Source organism: Microcaecilia unicolor, chromosome 3 (genome assembly GCF_901765095.1).
Source record: "Microcaecilia unicolor chromosome 3, aMicUni1.1, whole genome shotgun sequence".
Taxonomy (NCBI): Eukaryota; Metazoa; Chordata; class Amphibia; order Gymnophiona; family Siphonopidae; genus Microcaecilia; species Microcaecilia unicolor.
Window position 1 is genome coordinate 109,178,459 of NC_044033.1, and position 11,866 is coordinate 109,190,324.

At 41.8% G+C, this 11,866-nt stretch overlaps 1 protein-coding gene across 1 annotated transcript in view; it reads left to right on the forward strand.

Moving 5' to 3' along the window:
* The window catches only part of SYNDIG1 (synapse differentiation inducing 1), a 398,544-nt gene extending 389,080 nt beyond the window's left edge, over positions 1–9,464 (forward strand). The window contains exon 4 of the mRNA XM_030196268.1: positions 8,486–9,464. Coding sequence (XP_030052128.1) covers positions 8,486–8,644 — 159 coding nt within the window. The 3' untranslated portion in view covers positions 8,645–9,464. The remainder of the gene's footprint in view (positions 1–8,485) is intronic.
* Positions 9,465–11,866: the final 2,402 nt, after the last annotated feature.

Sequence of the window (11,866 nt, forward strand, 5' to 3'; positions counted from 1 at the left end):
AAGGGGGCATGGCCATGGGCATTCTGAAAAATTACATGCAGGGTTATAGAATACACCTGCTCCATGCCTAACCTAGGCACCAGTATTGTCAGACTTGTGAGTTCTTGTACCAAGTAGAGCATTGCTGAGCCTGGTACTCGGACCAGGTTCTGCTTGGCGGCCGGACAACCCCGGGTTTCACCTGCGATGACTCAATCAAAGCCACAGTGTTAATACAGAGTTCCTTCCAGCGCAGGGAAATAGGGACGGAGACAAGATTATCCGGAAGAGGTGAAAAACAACCCAGGGCCACCCCCTTCAGTGACCCTGGGTCATGGCATTTCCCGGTTTATTCAGACAATGTCTTAGGAAGTGGCCGGCCTGCCCACAGTAGAGGCAAAGTTGACTGTCCCGACAATGAGCCCTCTTCTTCTCAGAGAGGCGATGCCGTCCGATAACCATTGGCTCTTCAGGGACTCCAGAAGTAGAGCTTACCACACCTTTGGGAGAAGAAGGGCGCGGTGTCCGAGGAGATGATCTCTGAGAGCGGCGCTGAGTAGAGCATTCCAGTGACCTTTCTTGAAACCGTACGTCGTTACAGATGCAGAGGATGATCAGAGCATCCAAAGCATTCAGAAGTTCCCGGCTGGCTAGTTCATCTTTAATTCGGTCGTTGAGACCTTGCTAGAAAATGGCCGTAAGGGCATCTTGGTTCCATCTTACCTCTGAAGCTAGGGTTTGAAAGCGAACGGCATAAGCACCAACAGAACAATTGCCTTGTTGAATTCATAGAAGTTCTGCGGCTGCAGAGGAGAGCCGTCCCGGCACATCAAAAACTAACTGGAAGCGGTAAAGAAATTCTCCAAGATCAGTGAGTAAAGGGTCCTGTTGCTCCCAAAGAGGAGAGGCCCAAGCCAAGGTGGATCCAGAGAGTATAGCTGATATAGGTTATCTTGAGTCTATCCATAGAAAAGACTGCTGGTTGCATTTCAAATAGCATAAGACATTGGTTGAGGAACCCTCGGCAAGCAGAAGGGGTGCGGTCGAATCGGGGAGGCTCAGGAAGCCGCAACCCTGGATGAAGGGTTGACATCTGGGAACACACATCCTGTAGAACTCTGGACAGACGGTTTAGCTGGGTCTGTTGCTGCTGAAGAACCTGGGCCAACTCAGACAGGTTGGTTTTGTCCGGCGAACTCATGGCTTCGGCTTACTGTCAGACTTGTGAGTTCTTGTACCAAGTAGAGTGCTGCTGAGCCCGGTACTTGGACCAGGTTCTGCTTGGCTGCTGGACAACCCCGGGTTTCACCTGCGCTGACCGCCGTTCCCCAGAGGTTGAGCCCCTAGGTGCGGGCAGCCTGCAGGCCTTACGAGACGGAGCTGGAAGCGGGGTGCTGAACGTATTGGCCAAGCAGGCAGCAGGTCAAGAGAGTAATCCAGGTACAGGCAAAGTTGGTAGGCAGGCAGCAGGTCAAGAGAGTAATCCAGGTACAGGCAAGTCAGTAGGCAGGCAGCAGGCAAGAGAGTAATCCAGGCACAGGCAAAGTCAGCAACGAGGGATAAGTAGAGAAGAAGCAAACTACTGAGCTAGTAACATCTACAAAAGTAGAAGCCAAAGCATGGAGTCCAGGAAGAGCTCAGCTGATAAAGTGTTGGCGTCTGACATCAGCAGGGACCAGCAGGGAGAAGGAGCACAGCCATAGGACAAGAGCAAGGGAAGGAGGAACCGGAAGACCAATAGGAGAGAAGCAAGGGAAGCCAGGCAGAGAGAGAGCAGAGTCAGGTGTGTGGAAGCAAAGCAATCAAGGAGCCTGGAAGCCAGGCAGAGAGAGAGCAGACCCAGATTCATGGAAGCAAAGCAATCAAGAAGCCTGCAGCCAGAGAAGAACTACACACACATGACTCAGGGCTGTGCCAGTCAAGTGTGCATGTTGACGGGACCCCACGCAGCCCAAGGATGCCGCTTGCGTTGGGGTAGGGAACATGACAGGTATTTACACATAGCTTTACTTGGAGAAAATGGATGCACCTAGATTTAGGTGCAGGCATGGTCGCAAGGTGTATTCTATAAACCTGCTAGGTGAATTCTATAAACTGCACCTAGATTTAGGCACGGTTTAAAAAATACATCTAGTTGTAAAATTATTTTGTGCTGATTCTTTAGGCACCATATATAGAATCTTGTCCTATGCGCTTTTCTAAAGCCATACTGGAAATCATCCAAATATTTTCCTCCATAAACACTTCTAGTTGTTTTAAAACAGTCTGTTCAATCACTTTTCCCACAAATGGAACAACAGATATAGGTCTGTAACTTCCCATATTGGGATCCAATTTCTCATTCTTTATCAATGGTTTCACAGTTGCTTGTTTACAAATGGCCAGAAGCTCACCTTCTGTATGAGACTTATTAACAATACAAGTCAATGGTAGTGCAATCTTATCAGAAAAGTGCTGAATGACCCCAAAGGATCAAGGGTCAGATAAAGATTGAGTAATAGCAAAAACTATCCTTTCAATCTCTTGCACACCAACCTCCTCAAAATCAACCCACTCCAACTGCAATTCCTGCATATTCTGCTCCTCCTCCCTAAACTCATAAACTCTCACCTTCTTCTCCAAACTAACCATCTTAGCCATCAAAAAGATCAGCATAAGCCAATGCATCAGAACCTCCCAAATTCTTTTTCTATAATATTCATTTTTTTTCAGCTCACAAGGATTAAGATACTCAACCAAACACAGTTAATAGCTATCATGAATCATCCTGATCACATGATTTTCTTCACTTTCTTTCAGCTTGTCTTAACTCCCTCCTTACTTGTGACATTGGTTCTGTCCTCCAAGGACAGGGTCTATGTCTAATACTTCCAACCACTGTCCTCATAGGAGCTACTTTATCTAAAGCATCACCTAAAGTCCTATTCCACTTCTCCACCACTTCACCAACTCTCATCATCAATATATAAATTAAGCAAACATTAGTTATCCAGTTCCATAATCTCAAACTGGGAACGAACATGTAACACAACAAAACAAAACTTAGTATTTCCACCTGTCTTAAGACATTAAAAAGCAAATGATATTAAGAAACGATCTGACCAAGCAACAACTCTCACAGCTGGCGACTGACAAAGAGCCTGCATCAAACCTGGGCATAAAAAAAAGAAGATCCAATACACGAGCTGCCCTATGAGTGTCTTCATTAACAACCTGCTTCAAAGACAAAGCTGATAATGTACAAAAAAAGAATATGATTCCTTCTCATAAACGACTCCTCTAACGGATCAAATGAATTATTAAAATCCCCCAATTACTACTACTACTACTACTTAACATTTCTAGAGCACTACTAGGGTTGCGCAGCACTGTACAGATTAATAAAAGGACAGTCCCTGCTCCAAGAAGCTTACAATCTAATGGGAGAAATGTCAAATAGGGGCAGTCTAGATTTCCTGCATAGAGGTCTGGTGGTTAGGTGCCGAAGGCGACATTGAAGAGGTGGACTCTTTGAAGATGGGCAGGGAGGGAGTCTGGCGTATGGGCTCAGGGAGTTTATTCCAGGCATGGGGTGAGGCAAGGCAGAAAGGGCGGAGCCTGGAGTTGGCGGTGCTGGAGAAGGGTATTGAAAGGAGGGATTTGTCTTGAGAACGGAGGTTACGGGTAGGAATGTAAGGGGAGATGAGGGTAGAGAGGTAGGGAGGGGCTGTAAATCATCACACCAACACAACAAAAATTCCAACAAAAAAGAACAATCCACATTCATCACTCCCAGAGGACAATACGAAACACATATCATCACTCATTCTTTAAAACCAAAAACTCTTCAAAACTATCCACTTCCACACATACAACTTGAACATGCAGACACTCTTTAAAACAATAACCACACCCCCCTCCTGATATCTACAAGCCCATTCCCATTTATTTATTTATAACATTTGTATCCCACATTTTCCCACCTATTTGCAGGCTCAATATGGCTTACATAGCTCCGTAAGTGGTGATTACCAGTTCCGGATAGGAGAAATACATAGTTGAGGTAGAGGCACAGATTAAGTTAGGTTACAGGAGGAAAGTTCGTCCTATGATAAGAACTAAAGGTAATAGGTTAAACTTCATTCATGACAAAAATAGCTTGAACAATTAGGATCATTAGACTGGAAATCAAGATAATTAGCAAAAACAATTGAGATATAGAAAATACAAGTTGTGTAGTTGCGTTTTGTTAATCTGCATTTAGGATAAGTTGTTATTGTATGCTTTCTTAAATAAATAAGTTTTCAAAAGTTTACGGAAGGTCACTGTGTCGTGTGTTATTTTTATGGATTTTGGTAATGTATTCCAAATTTGCGTGCATATGTAGGAGAACCCAAAAGGACAGCACTGCCTTACTGTAACTAAGTCAGATTTCAACAACCAAGACTCAGTTACACATAATATATCATAATTATCCTCCTGCAGCAGATCGTAAATTAATGCAACCTTATCCTTAACAGATCTAGCATTTATTTATTTTTTTTTTGTTACATTCATACCCCATGCTTTCCCACTCATGGCAGGCTCTATGCAGTAGGCAATGGAGGGTTAAGTGACTTGCCCAGAGTCACAAGGAGCTGCCTGTGCTGGGGATCGAACTCAGTTCCTCAGGACCAAAGTCCACCACCCTAACCACTAGGCCACTCCTCCACTCATTAAACCAACCTTCTGAATATCCATACTCCCAGCACCAGCCCCACTTATTACATTTTTCAAACAGCTAGTCACACCCGGGCAGTCCAGCTTACAATTCCTAACCGAATGTTCATTATGATTCTACAGAGATCCCAAGAGAAGTACGTACCTCTTCTTCTTCCTCACTATGGGGTTAGTCCACTGTGTTAGATTTGCAGCTACCACATGTTAATTGTGTGTTTTAATCTGTAGAAACTGCAGCATCTAATGCATTTTATTAAAAGGCTTCCTATATGTAGATGACAGCTTTATCTTTCTAACATTTATCATATGACCAAAACCGAGCTTCTCATTTTCCCCCCCAAACCCACCTCCCCGCTCCCCCCGTTTTCTATTTCTGTTGATGGCTCTCTCATTCTCCCTGTCTCCTCAGCTCGAAACCTTGGGGTCATCTTTGACTCTTCTCTCTCCTTCTCTGCTCATATCCAGCAGACCGCCAAGACCTGTCGTTTCTTTCTTTACAACATCCGTAAAATCCGCCCCTTTCTTTCCGAGCACTCTACCAAAACCTTCATCCACACCCTTGTCACCTCTCGTTTAGACTACTGCAATCTGCTTCTTGCTGGCCTCCCACTTAGTCACCTCTCCCCTCTCCAGTCGGTTCAAAACTCTGCTGCCCGTCTCATCTTCCGCCAGGGTCGCTTTACTCATACTACCCCTCTCCTCAAGACCCTTCACTGGCTCCCTATCCGTTTTCGCATCCTGTTCAAACTTCTTCTACTAACCTATAAATGTATTCACTCTGCTGCTCCCCAGTATCTCTCCACACTCGTCCTTCCCTACACCCCTTCCCGTGCACTCCGCTCCATGGATAAATCCTTCTTATCTGTTCCCTTCTCCACTACTGCCAACTCCAGACTTCGCGCCTTCTATCTCGCTGCACCCTACGCCTGGAATAAACTTCCTGAGCCCCTACGTCTTGCCCCATCCTTGGCCACCTTTAAATCTAGACTGAAAACCCACCTCTTTAACATTGCTTTTGACTCGTAACCACTTGTAACCACTCGCCTCCACCTACCCTCCTCTCTTCCTTCCCGTTCACATTAATTTGATTTGATTTGCTTACTTTATTTATTTTTTGTCTATTAGATTGTAAGCTCTTTGAGCAGGGACTGTCTTTCTTCTATGTTTGTACAGCGCTGCGTATGCCTTGTAGCGCTATAGAAATGCTAAATAGTAGTAGTAGTAGTAGTAGTAGTGCTAATGCTAACCTTGCAAATATGGTACTTAACCTGGACTATTTTAAGTTGGTTACAGTGAGGGGTACAGTGAGGGAGGTACAAGACAAGTTGATTGGGATTAAAGCTATATCATGCTAGTTCATGAAGGTAGGGCATGCAAATCTCTCTCTTGCATATTCATTGTGGGTATCCTAAAAACCTAACTGGTTAGGTGTGTCCCGAGGACAGGATTGAGAACCCGTGTGCTAGTCTGCTCCAGTTCCCATGAGCTTCTTGAAAGAATGTTAATTTGAATAGCTCCCTTCTTGACTTGCTTGGTTAATTGCTGTTTGTCACAGGGTATGCTGTCTAAGGGGCCCTTTTATTAAAGGGTTGGCACTTGGCAGTGGGCTTGCCATGTGCCAATCCGGAACTACCGCCGGGCTACAGCAGGAGCCCGGTGGTAGTTCCCACCCCAGCGTGCACCATTTCTGGTGCTACAAAAACATTTTCTATTTTTATAGTGCTGGTGCTTACCTAGTGGTAATTGCTGCCCAGTTACCACCAGGTTAGTGCGGGAGCCCTTATCGCCACCTCAATGGGTGGCAGTAAGTGCTCCCCCTCGAAATGACCATACCATCCAGAAATTTCTTTTTTTTTTTTTTTAAAGAGGCAGCCTTTTACCTGCTGTGGTAAATGGTGGCCTCAGCGTGTGCTGATGTTGGCACAGGCCTCCTTTTGCCACAGCTTAGTGAAAGGACTCCTAAGTTTTTGAAACATGCTGCTGTTCAGCCTATTTTTACAGGGAGTAATCCTCTCAACTGCCATTTCTTAGTAATTTTATTGAATACTGTGTTTATCAATAACTGCTAGATTATGTGAAGTTAACTGGAGCCTTGAACAGTAGACAATAGGGATGGGCTATCATTAGAAATGAATGTCATTTGCCGATAATAATGTACACTACCCCCCAGATTCTATATAGGGTGCCCATCCAAGAGGAGCAGCCAACTAAGTTGGATAATGAGCCAATTAGTGCCAATAATTGGGTGCAAATTGGCAGTAATTGGCACCAATTTGGATTTGCACTCACATTTTGCTGTGCGCTATTCTATAACGATGTGCATCTAAATCTCATAGCGTGCAACCCAAAATGGGATGTGGCCATGGGAGGTCCATGGGCGGGTCAGGAATGTTCATAAAATGTGCGCACAGTGTTCTAGAATACTGGGGATGTGTGCCCACATTGGTTGCTGGGAATTACACCTAATTTCAGCAGGTGTAAGTCCTGGTGCCCAAATTTGGATGCCGAGATTGGCACTCAATGCTATTCTATAATGGCTGCTCATTGGGCACCAATTTTTGAGCATCATTTACTGAATCTAGCCCTTTGTGCACGTAGGGCCAAATTCTATATAGTTGCATGCCCAAATTTCCAACTAGAACGTAAATACAAGTTTTAGAATAGTGCCAGTTGTGTGCCTCACTTAATTGTTAAATTACACACCACTTGACTTTAAATACCAATAATAACCTTGTGTTAATTGGCACTAATTTGTAGTCATGCTCCTAACTGCACCTAAATGTTATTGCATGCTACTACAAAGGGTGTGTGCAGATGGGCAGATCAGGGGTGTGCCTTGCAGATGCGCATTTCAGGATACTATCTTTTAATGCGTGCAACTGCCAACCTTAAGCACAATTATTTACACCATCCTTTGACAAGGCACAAGTGCCTGCACCTAAAGTTTGGCGTGTGCATGGCAATTTTGCAAACAATTGCCACTATAGAATTGGGGTTTAGTGCCCATATTTGTGAGTCTAATTTTTGGCACACTTTCTTGAATTTACTCCATACTGTGCACTATTTCTTGATTGTGCATGTTTGCATGATGGTTCACATATGCACCCACTATCAAGAAAGTGCGCACACTATGGGCCCAATTCTATATAAGGTGCCTAAAAAATCTGCGTGTAAACATTTGCGCCTAAGCGTATTCTATAAGCAACACCTAGATTTAGGTGCAGTATATGGAATAAGCTTAGTTGATATCCCAGCTCCTAAAACTACACACCTCCATTTACACCAACAAAAACATGGTGTAAATCCCTACATGTAGACTTAAATGCACAGGTCAATATTATATAACTACGCACGTAAATTTGGGAATGCCCATGAAACGCCCATTTCCCCACCTATAACCACGCCCCTTTTGAACTATACACAACTGACAGTATTCTATATGTTGCACTTAACCACATAAGAGATAGCTGGCTGCATAAACCCAGATACACAATGCAGGTGCCTGGACATGTCCTGACATTAAATATCAGGGCATAAAGCTAATGACAGCTAAGAAAAAGCTCACCATCACCAGCTGACTATCAGCCCCTAAGAATTTGAATATTGGATTGGTACAGCTTTCTGGTATTAGGACAGAAAAATGGTTATTCTGTACATTTGCCCTCTACTGAGGTGGTTTATAATAATGACCATTGAACCAAAGATTCCTAAATATGCAAAACAGTTCTTTTTGAATACATTTGATACGTTACATTTTATATTCAAGTTCACTCAATGATATATATACATTTTTCTTTTTGACTTATAGACCAACAAGGCAGTAGCCAAAGGAGACTTTCACCAAGCAAGCTCAAGTTCCAGACGAGCACTCTTCCTGGCTGTGCTATCCATCACCATTGGAACTGGGATATACGTAGGGGTTGCTGTGGCCCTCATTGCGTACCTTTCAAAAAACAATCACTTATGAACTTTAATAGAAAAGAAAACACACTTCAGTGAGAAAGAAAAGAAAACTATGCAGAACTGAGCCTGCAGTACCAGAACTAAGAATGAGATCTTCTGGGAAAAAGGCCGACGTTACAAGGAATATTATCAATGTGACATTGCTCAAATTGTGACAACACTTCTACTAAGACAAGGTGACCATATAGCTCCATATCAGAAGGTACAGATTGAATCAGTCCTGCATTTGCCCTCAAGTATTTATTTATTGAAGCTTGATTGTACACTCCACCACTGAGCATGGATAAATATAATTTTGATCTCTCTAAGAAAAACAAGACAACGTCTCCATGCATATGATTGGGTAAACCCAGAGCTCGCTCGACCTGCGTCTTCTGATATAGAGCTATTTCACTGAATTAATGAAGCTCTGATGTTTTCTAAGCACCCAAGGTCTGTTCTTTTCAACGTGCTTGAGCACTTTATTTATCCAAAATCTGTAATCTTTCATACATTTTTAAAGATTCTGCAACAGCCGTGGGTTGTTACAACAGGCTTGCTAATGAATACTTCAGTTTGTAGTACACTCTAGAGGACTGTTTATAAGTACCAGATCTGACTTATATAGAAATGCATAAACAAGGGAATACATTTATTTTTACTGAATGGGGAATTAAGTCAACAGAGCTGAAATTAATGGGATTGCATATGTCCGTTTCTGTATTCGTAGACTAACAAAAGAACAAGTGTGTGTGTGTTTTTTTTATATAATTATTATTTAATGGTTTTTCTTTTATTATGGATTTAGCATCTCCTGCCTTCACTTTATAGGTCTTTGGTGAAAAGAAAAGAAAAAGGGAACAACAAATGGTGAATGAACATTCACAATTAAGATGGAATAATTAAGGAGTTTTGTACTCTTGGATTTGTTATGGGAGAGAGAACATGGGACCCTAATGGATATTCTGCAATTGCTATATCAGCTGTGTATCAACCAACCTGAAATAAACATCATGAGGGATACAACTTACTCAAACTTCCTCTTCTACGCTAAGAAACATCAACTACTGACTGCAACAAAAGAAATCTCACTAAATTATAACTGAGTGCAGCTGCCGGGTTGCAGGTGCAGTGTAAAGAAATGGAATGCTTCATGCCATGCTGGGTTACAAGTGCATGTACAGTACTGTAAATACTTGTTCAAGAAGCAAATGTGAACATTTGCACTGTTACTTTTTAGACACACCATTGTTCATCCTCAGGATCTAAATAACAGCTGTTGATAGAACAAAAAAAATTCAATAAAGCTTGACATTTTCTCTCACTATCATGCTCCGTGAGTATACCAACACATTGTGTACGGAATGAAGTATCCTCATACCACATTACAAAATAGATTTTTTTAAACTTACGGTTTTGGTTATTTTTGTTTTATTTCTTCTCTTTGTCATCAATTGTAAAGATGGGTATAAAAAAAATTGGTTAGTAGAAAGTTAAATAGTTGCATACATTCTTTGAATATTGAGGCCACTATTCAAGGATTGTATGCAACTAACCTTAGGCTCCTTTTACTAAGGTACACTAATGTAATTAGCACGTTAATGATTAATGTGCACTAAGAGCCTTATTCTATAAAGGTTATGTTCCTAAATTTATGCTCCTAATTTACGCTCCTAAATTAGGAGCATAATCTATTTTGGAGCATAGAGTATGTTCATAGTTTAGGAGCATAACTTTTATTGAATAAGGCTTCTTAGCATTTAGTGTGCGCTAATCATTAGTGCACACTAAATCCATTAGTGCACCTTAGTAAAAGGAGCCCTTTGAGAGTTAATCTTCACAATTGTGCTCTTTGAAAATTTACTATTGCTGAGTTCCTAAATTTATGCTCAAAATTCACTAAACTCTAAAACTTTAGGAGCCTAAAAAGTGAGTGGCATCAAGGGTGGGTTTAAGGCAGGGAAAAATGGACCTTAGCCGCGATTTTCAGCACTAGGCACTGAAATGAAGCGCCTAAATCTAGGCAAATGAATAGCCATCCTAATTATAGGAATAGAGAGCACAATTCTATAGAGGGCACTGACAGACACCAAAAATCTAAGCGATAAGGTAGTATTCTATAATGGCAAACTTATGTGCCAAATCTGTAATTGAGTAATAGCATAAGCTGGCAATTACATACTTACGCCATGTTAATAATAGGCAGAAATGCATGCCCCTAAATGTGACATCCTCATAAGGTCATAAGTGGTAGTATTGTCATACTGGGAAAGACCAAAGGTCCATTAAGCCCAGCATCCTGTTTCCAGCAGTGGCCAATCCAGGTCACAAATACCTGGCAATATCCCAAAAAAGTGCAAAACATTTTATACTGCTTATCCCAGAAATAGTGGATTTTCCCAAAGTCCATTTAATAACGGTCTATGGACTTTTCCTTTAGGAAGCAGTCCAAACCTTTTTTAAACTCCGCTAAGATAACTGCCTTTACCCCATTCTCTGGCAACAAATTCCAGAGTTTAATTACTGACAGTATTCTATATGTTGCATGCATTACTTCACAACACATCTTTGGGCTACCTATGCTCCTCCCATGTGAACACCCTCCTTGCAGTTACACACTAGAACACCCAGGTGCCAAGTCACAGAATAGCACCTAAATGCATTTATGCGCATACCTCGCAAACAAAGGAAGAAGAAAGTCCAGCAAGAGAGTCAGCCAAAGCAGGGTAGTGAAATGGACCTTCCAAATAAAACCACAAAGAGAGGGATCCAAAGAGAGCCATCTTTTTTATGCATCAATTCAATCAAGGACTCAACATGGATCCATGTTTCAGGATGGAACGTCTACTTCAGGAGTCACGTTAACTATATAGAAACATAGCAGAATACAATCCAAGTAGTTTTTTAAAAAGCAATAAATGCATAAACTAACCTGTATAGGTCACCTTTATATATTTATTTATTTATTTATTTTTATATCTGCATTTATCATTGGTGATTATTTTATTGCCATTATTCACATTTTAATTTTCCATAAATATATTTAGCGCTGGCTGTTTGTTCTTTTTATTGGTATCATCTGCTTTGTTTTTAGATGCTTATTGTAATCTATTTATTTATCAAGTCTTGTATTTGTACGTAGTTAATGTTACTCCTGAAGCAGGTGTTCCATGCCGAAACATGAATCCATTTTGAGTCCTTGACTGAATTGATGCCTAATAAAGACGATTTTCTTTGAATCCCTCTC